The sequence below is a fragment of the Vicugna pacos genome, chromosome 7, assembly GCF_048564905.1.
Source record: "Vicugna pacos chromosome 7, VicPac4, whole genome shotgun sequence".
Taxonomy (NCBI): Eukaryota; Metazoa; Chordata; class Mammalia; order Artiodactyla; family Camelidae; genus Vicugna; species Vicugna pacos.
Genome location: NC_132993.1, coordinates 30,145,230 through 30,164,755, shown reverse-complemented (window position 1 = coordinate 30,164,755; position 19,526 = coordinate 30,145,230). Strand labels below are relative to the sequence as shown.

General features: G+C 35.0%; 1 protein-coding gene across 2 annotated transcripts in view; it reads right to left on the bottom strand.

Moving 5' to 3' along the window:
- TFEC (transcription factor EC) overlaps positions 1 to 19,526 on the bottom strand; it is a 165,457-nt gene that overhangs the window by 121,231 nt on the left and 24,700 nt on the right. The window contains exons 1-2 of one of the 2 annotated variants that reach the window (XM_015240837.3): positions 4,334 to 4,381; positions 3,141 to 3,355 (exon numbers count right to left, since the gene is read on the bottom strand). In XM_015240837.3, the coding sequence (XP_015096323.1) occupies positions 3,141 to 3,206 (66 nt within the window). In that variant the 5' untranslated portion in view covers positions 3,207 to 3,355; positions 4,334 to 4,381. Of the gene's footprint in view, positions 1 to 3,140; positions 3,356 to 4,333; positions 4,382 to 19,526 lie in introns of those variants that run through there. The other variant, XM_072965418.1, reaches the window with a different exon arrangement.

The following is a 19,526-nucleotide window of genomic DNA, read 5'->3' as shown; positions in this document are numbered from 1 at the left end:
GCTATAAAGACATTTTACAGGATGTTAGACACTACTAGTCTCAAGTGTATAATAAGTATTCAGACAACACAATGGGGATTACATGCCTTTAGTTTTCTTGATTATGAAGTTGGTCATAATTTGGATGAACTTACCTTAAACCACAGCTACCATTTCAGTTCATCCATTACTCATTATCAGATAGTAGTAGCATTTGCTCAGGGCCAACCATGCATTCTCATATTTATAACAAAAGGGAAATTTGTGGAAAAAATGTCCTCACTCTGATTAAAACACCTTTTTATAGACAATGTATAATAGTTCTCACTTTATGTTTTTCAGCTCTACAGCTTCTATAATTTCTATTCCTTTTATCAACACTAGAGACAAAGGGGCGTTTAAAGTATGTTAGGTATAATATACAGGCCACTTGACATAATTTCTTTTTTAAGCTTGAGTTTTCTTTTTGAAAAAAGCAAAGGTTTTAAAAGGTTTTTGAAATAGACAACTTCAAAAGTTTGTTCAGCATAAATGTAAATGAAATTTGTGTCTGGAGAAAATGACCAAATCCTACAGGTTATTTAACAAATTTCAAATACTCAAAGTACAACTAGAAAGTGGGGTCTAAGCATGGAAGATTGAGCAACTGATTCTGTGATTCGATTTTTGGTCTTTTACTCTTCTCTCTTGTTCTCTAAGTTTTACCTCAGTATCCAAGTTAACATCCTCTTGTGGATTTCTCCTTTTCTGTATTCCAACTCCTTTCCCTGCAGACCTCCTGCCCTATGACTCCAGAGAAAAGTAAAGACAAATGCCAACCCTGGAGAAATGAAGATGTGGGAAGTTCTTGGCAGACCAAGAAGAAGTAATATGTTTCCACCAAAAAATATTTATAGAAAGAGGTCAAAGGGAGACAAGACAATAGATATGAAAGTCCCAATTCCCTGTTCTGGGAAAAAACCATCTTTGTGTATGGAGTAGAGAGTTTCCAAAAGGACAAAGACCCCATTAGAGGGAAGAAGAAACATGAACAAGAGGGAGTTTGCTCTATTTTCCATTTATGACTTTAGCTTAATGAGCAAAATTAGAAAAAGCCCCTCTACCCTGCAGATGTGATTTAACAAATACAATCAATTAGAGTGTTAACTGGTAGAGAATTAACTAAGGCAACAAGAACAGGTACCATGACGGCCTGTGTTAATGAGCCACAACCTGGGATGGCTGCCTGGCTATCCTAATTTCTGGAACCATGTTTATAAAGCATCCCCTCTGTCATTCTAATTACATACTATTTCTTCTATCTCTCCCTACAGCCACAAAAGTGAATACCTGACCAATAAACACGATCATAGCACCACTATCACCTTAATAACCAGGCTAAAGGCTGGAAATGTGATCCTAGGAAATCTGGAATTTTTCACACTGGAGCTGAAAAACATAAGCTCCTGTTTTCCTAGGTGACAAGTTGTAAGGATGTGAGCCTTGAGGGAATGAAGCCGACACAGTGTGCTGCATGGAGTTGCTGGTCTAAAAACAAAGACAATATGCAAAGAAAATCACAGGTGAGAAATAGACACTTCCTAATGGTATTCGAAGTCCTGGTTCCAGTCACTCCTGATATCAGCTATCCTTCCTAGTAATAGGAGTCAACAAATTCTCTTTGTGACTTAATCTACTTCCACGTGGGTTGTTCTTACTGGAAATCAACCGAGTCCTCACTAACAAAGCTAATGAGAAAGTGGTAAACCCCAACCAGATGGATAAATGATAACTGCCAACATTGCAATGGCATAGAACAATAACATTTTTGCTAACTGTGCAATTTTGAGCTAATTTCTTAAAATCTCTGAATCTCAGTTTATTATCTGGAAAATGGGGCTTACAGTTACTCTATTAGATTATTGAAAAATTAAAAATAATGTTGCAATGTATTAGCGTGATGGCTTTCCATAGCACTTCTTAACAAGGGCTAAAAATTTATATTTCTGATAATAAGGATATGAGGATAATGATGATGATGACCCTGAAAAGACAAAGATTATAGAACTCAGACATGATTAAATATGACTGATATAGCTAGTCCTGGAGAATGGATGTAGCAGTAATTTTAGGCTCAACTCAAATGCCTCCAGAATAATAAAGGCTTCCATGACTTCATCAAACCCATGTACAATTACTCGGCAACACACCTATGGTTCATAGTCTTTCTTTCATTGTATTTATTTATTTACCCTTCTACATTATAAAACCTGCATAGCAAGGTCTCTCTTTTTCATATCTGTACCCTATAGTTATAGCTCAGGAACTTGGTCAGAAGTAACTGCTAGAAATAGTAAATTAAACTGAACTCCAGAAGTTTACCGGGAGTCAGAAGAAATTTATTCCTATCTTTTCTCTATCATTTACTCATGTGTTCCCTTAAATAAACCACTAGCCTTAGGGTCATATACTCACTGCATTGGTCTTCAAAGTTAAATACTCTAACCTCCCACTCCAGTGCAAAAATCCCATCTAAAATACATTTGCTAACTTTGTACACTCAGATAGACCCTTTGCCAAAAGCAATCTCCAATCTAACTACTTTTTGACATAATTATTCTCTCTCACATTGAACAACTCAACAAAGCAAAGCTTTAAAAGGCCCCAAATCATAGAGTCAGCAATAGAGACCCAGAATTCTAACTCAAAAACGTCAGTCTTTCTATACACTACAGCCCTTACTTGTGTATTAAAGACTTGGAATGTCTTTAGAAAGCTTATCATTCTTAATAATCTTCCTACTCCTATGGCACACCTCACTGATTGGTTCAGATATTCAAAGGAGATGATATAAAACTTCCTGGGGAGTACAAAATGCTACGACATATCAAGTTGTATTTGTATCTTAATGATGGTGTCGACTATAATGATTATAGGATGCTTTGTTGCTCTAATATTTACATGCTATTTAATGAATCACGTGTTGGGAATTGAGAGGACACTCTGGATTTTTATCCTTATTTTCTTTTCAACTTTTGAGTATAATTAAAATGTAAGAATTAAATAGTAGATGATTACCTACTATATTTACTTAGAAATTATGGCTATATATATATATATATATATATATATATATATATATATATATATATATATACACACACACACACACAGACATATACCTTGGAAAAAGATGGTAATTGACTTGAAGAAATTTCTGGTCTTACTGGGAAAAGTCTCTGAAACATTGGTTTGTATGAATATTCATATGAAACTGTGTGTGCTGGGCCCTGGCTTCCTAGCTAATTTGAAGCCTCCTCTCCTTTTCTAATTGTCCTTTCAGGTGAAATTGAAGTCCAGTTAAAGCTTGTAACATATTTTTCTTCTTTTCTTTTCACTATTAATGGATTTAAAAAAAAAAAAAGGACCTCTGCAAAAAACATGCAAAGAATTATTTTCTTTTATCACCTGAGATTACATATTGTCAAATAAATCTAGTAAATGATAGAGGAAGCATCTGAAATAGGAAAACAAACTCATTCTTTAATGGCTATGATTCACCCATAAAGATAGAGTTCTTAATGTTCAAGTTTAAAAAAAAAAAGATGAGAAGAAACAGTTGGCATTCAGCTAACAATTGTGTTTGGAGATTTGTGCCTGACTTTGTTATTCTGAGCAAAGCCAGGTGCCAGTCTCTTGGGATTATGTACAAAGGCAAGAAAAAAAGTGGACATGTACAAACCTCAAAGGTGACTGCTGGGTTAATAAAACAGTCTGTTTTCTGTTCACCCACTCTTGCTCTCAGTGTGCAAGTATATTAAAATATGTCAAAAGGAAAACCATTCGCTGTGCAAAAATAATTCAACTACAAGTCACAATTTCCAGCTGCTGGAGCGCCTTAGTGCATTTAAGTGCACTAACAAGTGACCCATACATCTCCCTGGATGAAAGTTGTGTCCTCATTAAAGGAGAAACAAACACAAAATAAGAACAACTGTCACATAGTAAAACAGACCACAATAGATGCTGCATTTCCCCACTCTGTTTCTGACTTGAGCTATTACAGACTGAAGAGCAGTGCTGTCCTAGAAGTCACCTCTTAAAAAGCCATGAAAGTAAAACAAGGAAGCTGCTAGAGGAACTGAATGTGTAGCTAATGGCCATTCATATTAGTGTTCAATGTATCTGGAAAAAGATCTTTTTCTCTCTAGTCTCTGTAAAATCTCTCACCAAATAAAACATTGTAATAATGTGAAGTGGCTAGATTAAACAGATGCACCCCAGGGAATTTAGAATTGATGTTCTAATTTATATCTTTAAATAACCCCTCTTAGATAAACTCTGGCTTAAGAATTTATAAGATATTCATACCAACCTTTGCTTTTCTGATTTTTCTCTAGAAAACTATATCATTGATATGAATCTGCAAAAAAATAAAGACAAAAAAGAGGTTAATGTTGTTCAATCTAATAATACTGTTCTTGTTTGATTAATACGTTACACATTACTTTAAGGCAAAAGAAACATTGGATGCTCAATGTGATAGCTCTGGTCTTCAGCACAGCAGGATATATTTTTAAAAACATTTGTGATCAAAACTAGATAATAATCTGGAACAATAAGGGAACGATATTGGAGAAAATATAACTAATTACAAAATGTGGTACCAGCAATGGTTTCAAAGCTATGTAAAGTATTCCTCTTGTATACAGGGACATCTTTGTTCAGCTGTTTTCATAGCAGTTACCAGACATTATTGCAATTGGCAATTTACTCTGTTGTGCCTCCCATACTAGAATGCAAGCTCCTCAAAGGCAAGATTTCTTATGTGTCATTTTTTATGCTGTTGGAACCCCCATCTCATATAATCCCTGGCACATAATAGGAATTTAAAAATTATTGATTGGTTGGGTGGTTAACTGACTAAATATAGTTGTGCTTTTGACAGTCTGTGTTTCACTTTGAACTACCTTTTCTGGAAGACAGCAGAAGAACTGTAAAGAGAAGGTGGACCTAGGAAGACATCAACAATTTCTGTGGCAAATTACAGCCCAGAAACAATGGAGATACACATAGAAAAGCAGAACTACTCAACTCTGAACTATGCTTTAAACTTAAGTATATGGAACAATCATTAAAATGAAATTGAAGCCCAATATAAGAGGAAATGTAATAAGGGATAAGCAAACCAATCTAAAAGAATTAAATTATCCAGGCCTAAAACAATTATGTAAGCTTGGAACAAGAAAAGTATTTGAGGAACCCAAATTAATGATAAGAATAACTCATTAAAAATGGGAAATGATCTATTTGGATACCAAGAAGTAGTGGGCTTGATTTTTAGCCCCCATGAAATTCTAAACAGAATATCGAACAGCTAGTCTAGGAAGTCATGAAAAATAAAGTGTAATTCACTAGGAGATAGTATTGTATGAAGTCAAAAGAATATTGTATGAAAGCAAAATCCTGGGTTCATGTTCTACATGTGTACCCTGGTTACTTTTGTGATTTCTTCTTTTCCCTGCTTGTTGTGAGATGAATTGTGTCCTCAAAAATCTGTTGAACCTGTAAATATGACCTTATTTGGAAATAGGGTCTTTGCAGATGTAATTAAGTTACAAGTTAAGATGAGGTCATACTGGAGGAGGGTGAGTCCTTAGTCTATATGTCTGGTGTCCTGAAAGGAAGTGGAGAAGAGACATCGCGAACACAGGCAGACATGGAAGAACACCGTGTGATGATGGAGGCAGAGACTGGAATTGTGCCAAGAGGGAAGCATGGAACTCTGACTCAGCCTCCCAAAAAGAATCACTCCTGCTGACACCTTGATTTTGCACTTCTGGCCCCCAGTGCTGTGAGAAAATAGATTTCTGTGTTTTTAAGTGGCCAAGTTTTTGGTAATTTGCTGTAACAACCCTACTTAACTAGTATGCCATTCTATAGAATGAAATTAGTGACAAATCTTCATAAGGTGCTTGTCAGGAAGATTATACAGTTTAACATCAGCAATTCTTAATTTCAGCAAAGCATTTCACAAAGTTTCTTGTAATGTGTTCAACAATAAAATAAATTTATGTGAGCTCAATTATTAGTTAGGATCAAAGTTGTTAAAACTATCATTCTCAAAGAGCTGATTAATAATTCAACATAAACCTACTTTTTCCCAAAATTTTCATTTATCGGTATATTGAAAATAGTTCTCAGGCCTTGAACCTCTATATTTTAGGCCTTTGGAGATAAATGGACAGATGTTGGGAAACTGATCTTGAGTAATATTTGTAGTGGTGGACATAGAAACTTCATTCACCTGTTGCTTTTAATACATTAACAACACTTAGAGAAATTCACAGAATGGAAGCTACTCAAATATAAGAAAAAATAAGTTGGGAGAAACAACATTCACTAAAAGACAAAATCAATAATTACAAATAAAATTCTTATTATTTTAATGATTATTATTTAATAATTATTATTATAGTATGATTTAATCATTATTAATAACAATTTAATCATTTGAATCCCTAACAGTACTTATACATAATAGATACTCAATAAATTACTATTATTATTAATAGTGTAATACTCTAGAATAATGAGTCTAACTCACTAAGGTGGAAAATACAGTATTTCATTTGAGTTCCAAATTTAAATAGATGTCAAGTGGGAAATATATAGGTTCATCATAAATTCATATAAAATAGACATGGAGATTTCAGTTGGCTAAAGTCTTAAAGTGTCCAAACAGTGTTTTTCTGGCCTCTAAAACAAAAACAAAAACAAAACAAACAACAAAGGTGAGAACTTGGAATGAATTAAGAGGTGTATGTAAGCTTGTGATAATTTGCAGAAGGAGAAGATAAGAGGTATGTTTTTCTCAAAGCAGAGATTCTTCTTTTGACATTTGACAATACCCTGCATGATAGAGAAATGAAAGAGAGTTCCAAAGGAGATGGAGGGTTCTATACATTCCCACCCAAACTTCTGAAAGATAAAAAGAGGTAGGCTCCCAAGGCATGCAAATCAGTGCCACAGGAAGATCTGGGTGAAAGATATTTCTTCTGCTTCCTAGAAACAATTGAAGCTTCACAGTAGCAGCATCCAAGAAATGTAACAGCCTTAAGAAATACCAGAGTTTCCCTCAGACTAAAGTGTGCAAAGAATGGCCACAGGCATCTGAGGGGCTAAAGGAAAGATATCAGTTAGGAAGAGACATTGGAGCATCTCAATCTCCAAGATCCAAAGGAGGCCCTAAAGTATTGGGAAAGGAAGACCATTTAACAGAAGATGAAGACAAAGGCATGAAAAGAGAAAAATTTCCCCCACACTGTCATGAGCTTTGGTGATACCCAAGAAAAGGGGGGAAAGTAGGGCAAATCTAATGTTAGTTGGCTTTTTCTTAATTAAACCTCTGTCTCTAGGCTCGTAGGTATATCACATGCAACGGGGAACCTTCTTGATATAAAGTGTGTTTCCCTAGATGTTGACCAGGACACATTGCCTATGATACTCATCACAGAAGTAATTCAGGTTCTTTATACTTGAGTTCTTTCCAATGTCAGGTTTCAGACAGGTTTGCATACCCACTGTACTGGTTTCCTATGGATGCTGTAAAACAATTACCAAAATTTTGGTGGCTTGAAAAAAAAACCCCACAATTTTCTTCTCTTAAAGTTACAGGACAAACACCTGAAATCAGTTTCTCTGGGCTAAAGTCAAAGTGTCAGCAGCGCTGGTTCCTTCTGGAGGCTCTAGGGGAGAATCCATTTCCTTATTTTATTCAAATTTTAAAGATTGCCTATATTCCTTGGCTTGTGGCTCCTTCCTCCATCTTCAAAGTGGGTCACTCCAGTCTCCGCTTCTGTGGTCACATGTCCCTGACTGACTTCTGCATCCCTCTTACAATTACTATGGCAATTACATAGGGCCCACCCTGATAATCCAGAGTAATAGCCCCGTCTTAAGATCCCTAACTTAATCATATCAGCAAGGGCCCTTTTGGCATATAATGTAATACCCACAGGTTCCAGAAGTTAGGATGTGGACATATTTGGGGGCCCTTTATCCAGCATAGCATGTTCATTTTAAAAGAAACATTATAGAAAGGGAGGACAATATAGAGTGAAAGCATAAACTAGCTCTGCTTGCTTCACAAATGCTTATAATGTTTTTTCTTGGCCAGATGCTTTTCTAAGTGCATTACAAATGTTAATTCATTTAATCTTCATGACAGCCTTAGGATGTAAGAATTATTATAATCCCCATTTCACTGATGGGAAAATTGAGGCACAGAAAGGATAAATTACTCACAGATGGTTTTGTGGTTATTTATAGCCAGTATGCCTCGGGAGATGGCATCCTAGAGCCAGGATGCCATCCAAATCATGCCTCTTAGCTGGGTGGCCTTGACACTGTGTTTTCACTGGGAAAAACGTGTTTCATATGGTTAGTGTAAGGATTAAAAGAAATAATGTATATAAAATAGTTATTACAGTTGCTCATTCAAAATATACTCATTACACAGTAAATGACAAAATAAACATATCAGAAACATTAACCAAAACAAACCTCCCCACTCTACAAAAAAAACAAAACAAAACAGGAAAAGAAGAATAAGGATGGTTAGGGAATTGGAAATGCTATCATCTGGAAAATGGTAGTTTAGCTTGGAGAAGAAAAGAATTATGGGGACATGATAGCTGTCTTGAAATATGTGATGAACTTTCATGTGAAAGGGGAAGTAGATTTATTTTAATGTTCCCCCATAAAACCAAACTAAAACCTAAGGGTGAAAATTACACGGTGATAAAATCAGGCTCAAACGAAAGAGAATGATCTAATAATTAGAGTGATCCACCAATGGAAAAACCTGCCTCAGAATTTTGTAAGCTTTTAGTCCATTGAAATGTTCAAGCACAAGTTAAATGACTTTCTGTAGTATATGAAATACAGAAAGAATTTTAACAATGAGAGAGATATTAAAATACATTCATGCATTTATTCAGTAAATATTTACTGAACATCTGTGTGCAGCACCTGTAAGGCCCCTTACAGCTCTGAAAATAACAGAATCTACTATTCTATAATAGAAGGAATATATAAGAACACATGTCACAAAAATGGACATAATTTCAGACTGATTCTCATTGCAAGGATCTACTGATTTTTCAGCTGCCAGGCTCTTTGGCTGGTCTGGTATGATCTGCAATAAGCCTTTATTTCCACAATAATTTACACTAGTCACAGGAAGACTTTTTCTACAGTGAAGAATTAGTTTTTAATAGGAAAAAAAATCACTCATTTTGCATTCTGATAGCAGGGGCTTTTCTTAAAAGGAGAGAATAGAGTTTGTTCAACAATGGTTAGTTTTTTTTTTCTTTTGGCCTAGGCAAACAAGTATAATAATCAACATCCTTTAAACAAAAGAAGGGGGAAAGATGGGATACTTCTAATTTGATCCGAAGCATATGCCACTTTGGAAGAATCTGTGCTTTGTCATTGTCTCCAGCAAAGATATGCAGAGAATTTACCCACTCCTGCTGACCCACAAACAAATTAATTATGGTAAAAATCTATTAAGTCTGAATTGTCCTGGAAATTATTAAGAAGCTATCTACTCACCTTCTCACCTAACCGTTCTAAGGCAGATTGCTTTTGGAGATTTACCTGAATTACACAGGTAATCCAAGAAAGTCTCCAACCACTGAGCAGAATGTGCCCAGTGTCTACACAACCCCTATGACACTTCATCACACAGCACCCACTGGCATTTATTACACAGCTGTTAGTACTTGTCAGAATTAGCCAGATAATTGGACAGCCCTCTATTTTTATAGATTTTTGCTACTTACAACCTTTTCTTTGCAGAAGGCACAGGGCAGGGATAATAATAACCCTAATAGAAGTTGACCTTTAGTAAGCTCTTATTATGTGATGGTCATGTCATATGAACCAGCATAGCCAATCCTTTCAACACCCTGTTAGGCAGGTACCACCCTTATCCTTGCTAACGAACGTGATGAGGTCAAGATGAAAACGCAAAGGGACATACTCTTGAGCTCCCATTGACTGATAAACCACAACTTTTAACCACCTCTCTACCAAGGACAAATAATTAGAAGAAATATTGAAAAGTAATTACAAATTTGTGTTTAGATATCTTTTACAAAAATAAACAGTGAGCCAAAGATGGGGTCAGAACCTAGTTCTCCAGATAACTGTGCTCCAAAATGACTATTGACTAATTTAAATATAAAAAGCACTGTCAGCCTCTGTGGGCTAGCCACATCACTGAGTTATTAAATATCATGCAAGAGCCTGTATAGGTAAGAACTTATAAAAAATATGGTAAATTTTCTTCTCTTCCTCTTCAAAATGCCCCAAGGCACTCGTATACATTATGGACACCACTAGCCTGAAAATTCTCAGTTGAGGGAAAAAGAAATCCAAAATCCTTGAATTATAAGAGCACTAAAAGCATCTCAAATGATAACCATTTTGCCCCTTTAACACCAAAAGATGAACTGATTTTTATTTTTCACTTGGAGTTGACCTTTATTTAACCCATGGCATGCCAAAGTTATGGCCTGAAGCAATTTTTTCAGTAAATGCCTTGACTTGGGACAAGAATAGATATCTCTGTCTCTGAATCATCATTTTATACCACTGCTGATGGTCAGTCTAACAAAGAAAAAATATTTCTCAACATTTAAAGAATACCAAACTTTCTATTCAGGTATTTATTTTTCCACTTCAAATACATTCAGAACTATAAAATGTTTGCAAATTCCAAAATAGTCTACATTATTCAGTTATTATTAAGCTCTTCACTAAAATGTTGTGGTCATTTATACATTAAAAATAACCAACTGATTGTGTATGCATTAAAAAAAAGTTTTAACTGTTTCTTTTGATCAATTGACTGCCTGCTGGCATCTTTTCCTAACAGGGAAATTAATTTTAAGGCATTATGGTGTCCCTTTTACTCTCTAGATAAGTCCTGTACCTATACACAATTGTTCAGGGCTATCCCATTATTTTGAAAGTAATAAATGAGGTATATTTAAAGGATTTAGACATGATTAGTATAGTCTAACAGTTCTTCTCTAACAAAAACAAACTCAATAGTTGCATATTATGAAAGATTACAATACCAAAGAGAAAAGTCCAAAAGTACAGTGGGAAGTATTTAATTTGGAGATTAAGAATTTATGGCTATAAGGTCTGTGAGGCACCTCTGTGAGTTATCCAAGGGAGAATGCAGATTTTCTGGACATTTTTAATGATATAAACAGCTATATTTCTAAGCTGGCATAAAGGGGATTCTGGTTACAGGTACACAGCATAATAAAATAAAATATCAGTGTAGAAAAAGTAGATATAGTCTGGCTCCAAGATGTCTAGAGGAAACTCTTCAACAACAACTATATTTATATGAAGGTAATTTAATAGTATTCACAAATATTCCTGTATATCATCTCCACATAGTTTTATTTCCTGGGCAGCATGAATCTTTAGAAGTTCCCCAAAAAGAAATCAATGTCACAATACACTGAAAATTTGCTAAGCACTTTGTATCTGATAGCTCCTTCAACATTTTCAATAAGCCTATTTATTAATGTTCCTTATTATTATCAAATGGAGAAACTGAAACTCAATAATCACAGTAATTTGCCCCTCACTACACATTTAGTAAGTTGAATATTAAATTCAGATCAATTTGACTGTAAAGTATGTATTTTCAAATTCCTATATTATATTAGCAAAATAGTCTTAGCAATAATTGAGAAGAACACGAATCCAGCCAATGCAATAGATCAGGAAGAAGAAATGAGTTAAAAGTAGTAAAAGGATACATGATTATTATTTGTCAATGATACAAACAGCTACGTAGAAAACCTAAGAGAAACCAACAACAACTAAAAAAATCATTAATAACAAGAGTTTAAACACAATAGATTTTTAAAAAAATTTAACTACATGTACAAACTTATGAATATAAAAATTGTAGTTTAAGAGAATTAAAATTGTATCTCAATAAAAAGTTAAAAAAAAAGACTATACTACCAGTTAATATGCAGAAAGTGGATGAAATAAAGACTATTCACTGATGGTATGATTGTATATTAGAACTTTTTTTCTAGAGGGTAATTAAGCTTTGTTTAATTAAAGTCTAGTTATTATAAATAAATAAATTTCTAAAAAATGTATTCTAGGAAGCTAACTAGAGATGAGCCATTAGATTTATACACAAAAATAATTATAGTCTTGTTCATAACAGGTCTCCCCAGAAAATTAAAACAATGGAAACTATGCAAATCCAGAAAATTCCAAGTATACTTCACTATATCCATAAAAAAATCATGTTTCAGAATAGTTAATAATATTGGAAGTGCTCACAATTTTAAGTGAAAATGGCAAGATACAAAAAAAAAAGAAACTAAAGGTTAAAAAGAAATTAGAGCTGCAATAAATGGTATGAGAGAAGATTTTTTTGCAAAAATATATTGGACAAGATAAAAGAAACTGATGAAAAGGTGCACTTGAGTCTAGGAATGGTGGGGAATAGGCTGTGACTGGTCTAACAGGAGGTCAAGGAATTCTAGCTTGTTCTGTATGTAAACCCTACATGTTAGGGAAAGAAATGGGATGCTACTCCTCATCACTTTCCCTCAGAAACCCTAAGCCTACTCTCCCCATGGAGTATTTGCAAAAGCTATTTTCTCTCCCTGGAAATTGCTTCTCCCAGATTTTAACTTGACTGGTTCATGATGCACATTCCAAATCCATGTCACCACTGAAAAGACGCTTACTAAACGATAGGGCCTTTTCTGTTTGCCCAGAGCAGCAAGATTATTGCCTGGGAATTTGTTAGAAAGACAGAATCTCATGCTCCATCCAAGACCTACTGAATTCAAATCTGTTGTTTAACATCATCCCCAGGTGATTCTCATGCACACTAAAATTTGAGAAAACTGATTTTTAGTCTGTGATAGGGACTTCATACCAATTTCCTGCATCATTTTCTTCATAACTCTTATCCATATGTAAAATTCTCTCTCCTTTCTTACATGTCCGTTCCATTAGGGAAAAAAAAATCTTTTCATCTTTTTGCCTGTATCCTTAGTTCCTAAAATCATTTTTGATGTACAGTTGGAATTCAGTGAATGTTTGTTGAATGAAAGCAGAGAATGGGAGCAGGGATGCCTCAGTGATTTTGATTGAAGAAATACCATTTCATGTTTCCTTAACTGTCTAAGTTACTCTGTCTTTGGAGCCTTACTATTGTATATGGAGACAAAAGCTAATGGATTAATATTCCAGCCCAAGAAATCACATGAAAATAGTATTTACTGGTGCATAATAAATCCTATCTAATAACTTTCTGAAGAATAACCAATATTAGCATGTAAAAAATAAAAGTAGGTTCCTAAAAGGTAAACCTAGAATTACCATATAACCCAGCAATTTCACTCTGACATATATACTCAAGAGAATTGAAACCAGGTGTTCAAATAAAAATTTGGACATGAATGTTAATAGCAGTATTGTTCATAGTAGCCAAAAAGTGGAAACAATCCAAATGCTCATCAATGGATGAATGAATAAGCAAAATGTGTTTTACACATACAATGGAATATTATTCAGCCATAAAAGGGAATGACGTACTGATATATGTTACAACATGGATGAACTTTGAAGTATTATGTCAAGTGAAAGAAGCCAGACACAAAAAAGACACATATTGCTTGATTCCATTTGTATGAAATGTCCAAAACAGGCCAATCCATAGGGAGAAAAAGCAGATCAGTAATTGTCAGGGGCTAGAGGGAAGGAGGAATGGGGAGTGCCTGCTTAATGGGTATGGAGTTTCCTCTTAGGGCGACAAAAATATTTTGAAATTAGATAGTGTTGGTGGTTGCACATCATTATGAATGTACAGTAAGTCACTAAATTGTACATTTTAGACTGGTTAAATGGTGAATTTTATGTTGTGGGAATTTTATAAATATATAAAAGTAAATCACTCTTTTAAAGTGTAGCAGCATAAATAAAATGGAGTTTCTTGCTATGAAGAAACTTTGTGTTACAGACTCATTTATTTCAGGGTCAGGGTTCCAAATGATTAATATTATATGATGATTATCTCTGTCAAACAGAGATAAAGCAGGGAAATAAGGTAAAAGAAATGAGTCTGGGATTTGCCTAAGCCAGGACTCAGATTTCTTTGATTCTTGGCTAAAAGCCCTGATTGGCCCAAAAGGTCAAATGGGAAGGAAAAAGCAGTCAAGAATAAATCAGTAAAACAAAAAATTCATTAAAATTTAGCTAGTGGGAGGAAAGGAAATAACCTTCCTCTTCTTCTACTGAAGAGAAAATTGGCAGCCCAATTTTCAGAACAGGTAACAGATGTATGGCTGTGGCAAGGTGCTCAGAATTTCTCCTCTACAGAGAAATGTTGGAAATAAATTTAGGAGGAGCCTTCAGATTTACTGAAGCCACTGAAGCTGTAATTGTTGTTATAATTGCAAGGGTTGATTAAAAATCATCAGGAAGCTTGGCATTAAAAAGTGTTTGGATAGATAAGACCCCTGTTTGCACTTTAAGCCTTTACTGTTAATTACATGTTTCTGTGACTAAGCACTTCAAAAGTGACTTTTGTGAACTGTGTTCTTATTTAATAATAACTTTGTATAAAGTCACAGGTTAACAAAAGTTCATTAATAAGTTAGATGTTTGGAGCTCAGAAAGCATTTCCCTCACAGAACAATGTTAGTCATGGTGGTTAGGCTTTACATCCACGGGGTACAAAGAACCAGGTAATCCATATACACCTGCACCAGTAGTACTAAAGAGCACAACACATGTGTGAAAAGATTTCCATGACATTCATTCAGTATTCTGGGACCATCTCTTCCTCCACTGCATTACTGATACTCATTCATCTTTCAGTCACTCATTTGATAAGCACTGGCAGTGCCCGCTATGAACCAGGCCCTTCGACAAGTTGTCTCCCTTTCTATCTGTCAGGTAGCAAACTTTCTTCAACTTGGAGTGAGTACCTTGTGGCATAGCTTATAAATTCCACCATGCTAGGGTCCCTATAGGGTCAAAGATGAGCCTCGAGGGCAAGCAGACATAAAGAGGGTTGGGAACAAGTAAAACAAGGTGATGGCATAGGAACCATCCATCAGTCAAGCTGCCTATGTCCCTCTCCCCATTCACCACACCATGGCCAATGCTGTCTTTACAGCAAGAAACCCCTAAAAAGATGACACCAACAAAGGCCAGTAAGATAAAGGATACTTTTTCCTGCTTCACTCTCTCCTAGGGCAGTGACCAGGAGTGAGTGAGAAATGCCAGAAATAGTGTTGAAGCCAAACAGGTGTGAGGACTGAGATCTAAATATTTATTTCCTTCCCAATACCCTTACCTACCTGAGAGGACTGTCATAAAAGAATAAAGGAGAAGGGGAAATATTTATGGATATAAACCATATGTTTGAATGTTTTATATCAGGAACTGTATGAAACAAAAACATGGGTTTTCTTGTAACTGTTGAACTCATATCGTGAAGGAATCACAAGTTACCAACTAACAAAGATCACCACCTAGTGGCCCCAGCAGGATAACTGCACTTGAACAAAGTGCATTGAAATTCAAAAATATTGGGGATTGTTACGAGAATGTAACATAACACTGAAGTTTCTTCTTTTGTCCCTTGGATTCCAACCTCCCCTTTTCCTTTCATTCTGGCGTTGCTCCCTCTTAGTTTATAATTCTAAATGTCTCTAAAGCATTCTATTTATAGTTATTTTTTATTTTAATCTTTACAATTAGCTGTCTACTTTGTCATATTTTGAGTTCTCTTCTTTCATTGTATGCCATAAGCCCCTATGAGTTTTACCTGAAGCCAGTTTCTTTAAACATTTCTTTTGTCATACCACTCACCTAAAAGCTTGAATGCTTAAGTGGATCCTGTTACGGTCTTTAACAGCCTGGTCTAACCCACAGAATCCCACACTCCAGTTAGCAAATGTATTGCCTGCTCCTTAGGCGACTTTCCTCACTGTTGCTTCACCACCCCCAAATCTCAGATACAACCACAGTTTTACCCATCTCTGAGTACTCCGCTCCAACTCAAATTCCACTTTATCCATTAGTTTTATACTACTCCTGCCAAGCTCACTTCTTTCTTCTCTAACTTCTTACTTTCATGGTGACTACCACAGAATTTACTATTAATTATTTTCTAATTGCCTTATGTGTATTACATCTGCGAAGAAAGTTCCATACCTTAAATATGTCTGTGTTTCCCACAAGTCTTAGTGTGGTATTAAACATAATACAGAGTCAATAAATAAATGATTTATTTAGAAAGGGAAAGAGAAGAATCGCTGTAATTAAAGTACCTTTAGTAGTCTGGTGCTGGGGGAAAAGGGAAGAGAGGGAGAGCACGGTGGGGAAAGACCGCCGTACTTACAGCCTATGAATTGAAAAATGTTAATTCTATTCCCTTGTATCATCTAAAACTGCAGTGACAAGTAAAATAGAAAAATATCCCTCCAAATGCCAGGATACACGTAAACATATTTCAAAATATGTAGTACAATTTAATTATAAAAGTTTGCAGTAGAATATAGTTGCTTTGGGTGCAGACAGTGAGGGAAGCTCACTTCACAGATTAAAAAGAGGAGAAACACAAGAGGAGAAAGAAATTGTTATTAAAAAGGGAGCGAAATGTTAACTTTCATTCTAAGGTAAGACAGAGTTTTAATTCTTGGACAGTAGCGGAAAATCTGCTCTGGGGATGTGAATTATGGACAGATCAGGCAGCTGCACACTTGGAAATAATACAACCAAGAAAAAGTTCTCTGCACTCAAACTCTGGCATACAATTCAACCAGCTCTGAATGAGAACAGAAATATTTTACCCCAAAAATGTGAATAATAAAACAAATAAAATATTTAAAAATCTACTCAAATGAAGAAGTCTGCAGAATAAGTAATGTGAACTTGAAAAATCTCATTAAGTGACACCAGAATTCTATTTCTAGTGCAACAGCAAGTAGTTTTATAACTAGGGCTCCAGTAAAATAATTAGACTATTTTAAGGGGTAGCAGCTGATTCTATCTTAAGGAGAGAGAGAAAAAAATGCTTCTCCTATGTAAATTCCCCCGCCCCATTCCTCAAATTGACATTTTCAAAGGGATCAAAGAAGGACAATTACTTATATGCTATAAATATATATACATATATATTTTATCTCAAAAGAGCAATATATGTGCAAGGCATTGTGCAAGATACTGTAGAGGGAAGAAAAGAATATAAATGCCAGAGGCCCTGGCCTCAAGTATCTTACTGGGGCTAGAAGACCTATTATAATTTAAAATTCAACAGGTAGTAAAAGATTTCCATGGTAACTTTTAAGTAAGTATGTTACATATTTTGCAGATAGTCTATATTTTCATACCTCAACAAATATTAAAGGTCCACAATTAACAAGATGCTAGGTATTTGGGAGTAAGAATTAAATCAGTTACTCAACTGACTCACGAGAGCAGTATGTCTAACAAAAAATGTATGGCAGTTCTGTTAAATAGAAAACAGAGTACTTGATAGAAGAGGAAAAATTTGTGATGCATCTTAAAGTACAGGTATAGTTTAAATACGCAGGGTTGAAGAGTATTAGAGAAAGCATTCCAGGCAGAGATTTTATCATGTGCAAAGGCATAGAGTTGGTAAAGCTAGGATGAATATGAAAACATTAGTTAATTTTTTTACTGAAATGTATGGAAAATGTGACATGAAACATTGAGAAATTATATTGGAAAGTTAGATTGGAACTATAATATGGAAGACATTCAATTCCAGGCTTAGGAGTTTAGATTAAATCTAGCAAAGGCAGAGTCTTGAGATTTGGAGCAGTTAAGTGACACAATCACTTAACTTTAGGGCAGTTAATCAAATGACAATGCATGCAATGGTTCTGAATGTGGAGGCAAGAGGAATCCATTAGAAGGCTATATTACAATAGTTTATAGAAGAAGTGAAGTTGATGGTATGTATGGTAGTAACCAGGACAAAACGGAAGAGACAATTCCAAGACATCCTACAGGGATAAAACTGACTGAGACTTGGTTGGTTAGATTAAATATAACCAAAAGAATCAGCTCAAAGATGATGCCATTTAGGGAAACTAAGAACAAAAGAGGGATAAGATAAATATCTATGGGGAGCTGATTACTTCATTCAGATCTATTTTTCAGCTTAAAGTGCCTTTCAGAATGAAATATTCAAATGAGAATTACAACATAAGACAGTTGAGATAAGAGATAAATTTGCAGATTTGGAAAACATCCAAAGTGTAGAAGAGCTGAACAAACTGAAATCTCAGCCCTTGTACAAAAGGGCAGCAAGAAGAGCCAATCTGATATCACAGAAACCTAGCAGTGAAAATAGGGTGAGAAAGGGTGAATAGAAGCAGTTAGCTCCCCAGGTCCCCGTTCTGCATTTAGCCCTCTTCCAATATGGTGGGAGGTGGGAAAGTTATACTTTAGAGAAATTAAACCAAGTAGTACAAAATTATTTCCCAATAAGAACATCACAGGAAAAAAACCTTAAAGTAAATGATATGTGTGATATGTATATAGGTGGTAAAAGGAAAAAAAAAAAAGCTTAAAATTAGCCTGAGGATGATAAAAGAATATAGTTTATGAAATAAAAATCAGGATGCACTAAAAATGGAAAAAATCAATCTTAACCAAATAAATGTAAGAGACTACTTCAAAATGCAACAATAAAAGAGTGGTGGAAATAGGAAAGGAAAAAAACCCAAGAAATACGTTAAGTAAACAACTAGGAGTTCTGGAAAGAAAAAAAAGGTAGGTAAAATTATCAAAGAATTAATAAATTAATAAATAAGATTCTCTAGAAATGAAGCTGATTAATTACCACATTGAAAAGGCTTTTGTGAACTTATCCCAAGGAATGACAAAAGTCACACTGTCAAGAAATTTCAGTGAAAAAGAATCAAAACTCCAGATGGAATTGGTATCAGTAACCTACGAAACTAGAAAACAATGAGATAAGCCTTCAAAATCTCAGGGAAAAATGACTTTTGGTCTAGAATTCTTTACAAAACTAGTTATTAGGTATGTTGTCAGGGTAGAAAAAAAAATCTTACAAACCTGTGAGATTTTGAAATTTCATTTCCCTTGTACACTCTTTTGAATAAGGTATGTTAGCCAATTGTAGAAGTAAAGCAAGAAAAAGAAGGAAGAGTGGGATTCAAAAATAAAAACAGGGACTCTAACAGAGGAGAGAACAAAGGATACCTTAAGGACCGCTATGCTCTGAGCTTACACAACAACCAGTCCACAGTGGAGTAAGAGAATGGAGGACTCCTAAAAGGATAGCTCTTAGAGGGGGAGTGGAAAAAAAGAAGTGGTTCTATGTAGAGAACTAGTAATTTTAGGAGTCCAAGACAGTTCAGATGGAAACTTTTACCTAATTTAAATATTGCTATCAGATTTCTTTATGTTATGTTCCTAGATTGTTTTTCCTTTAT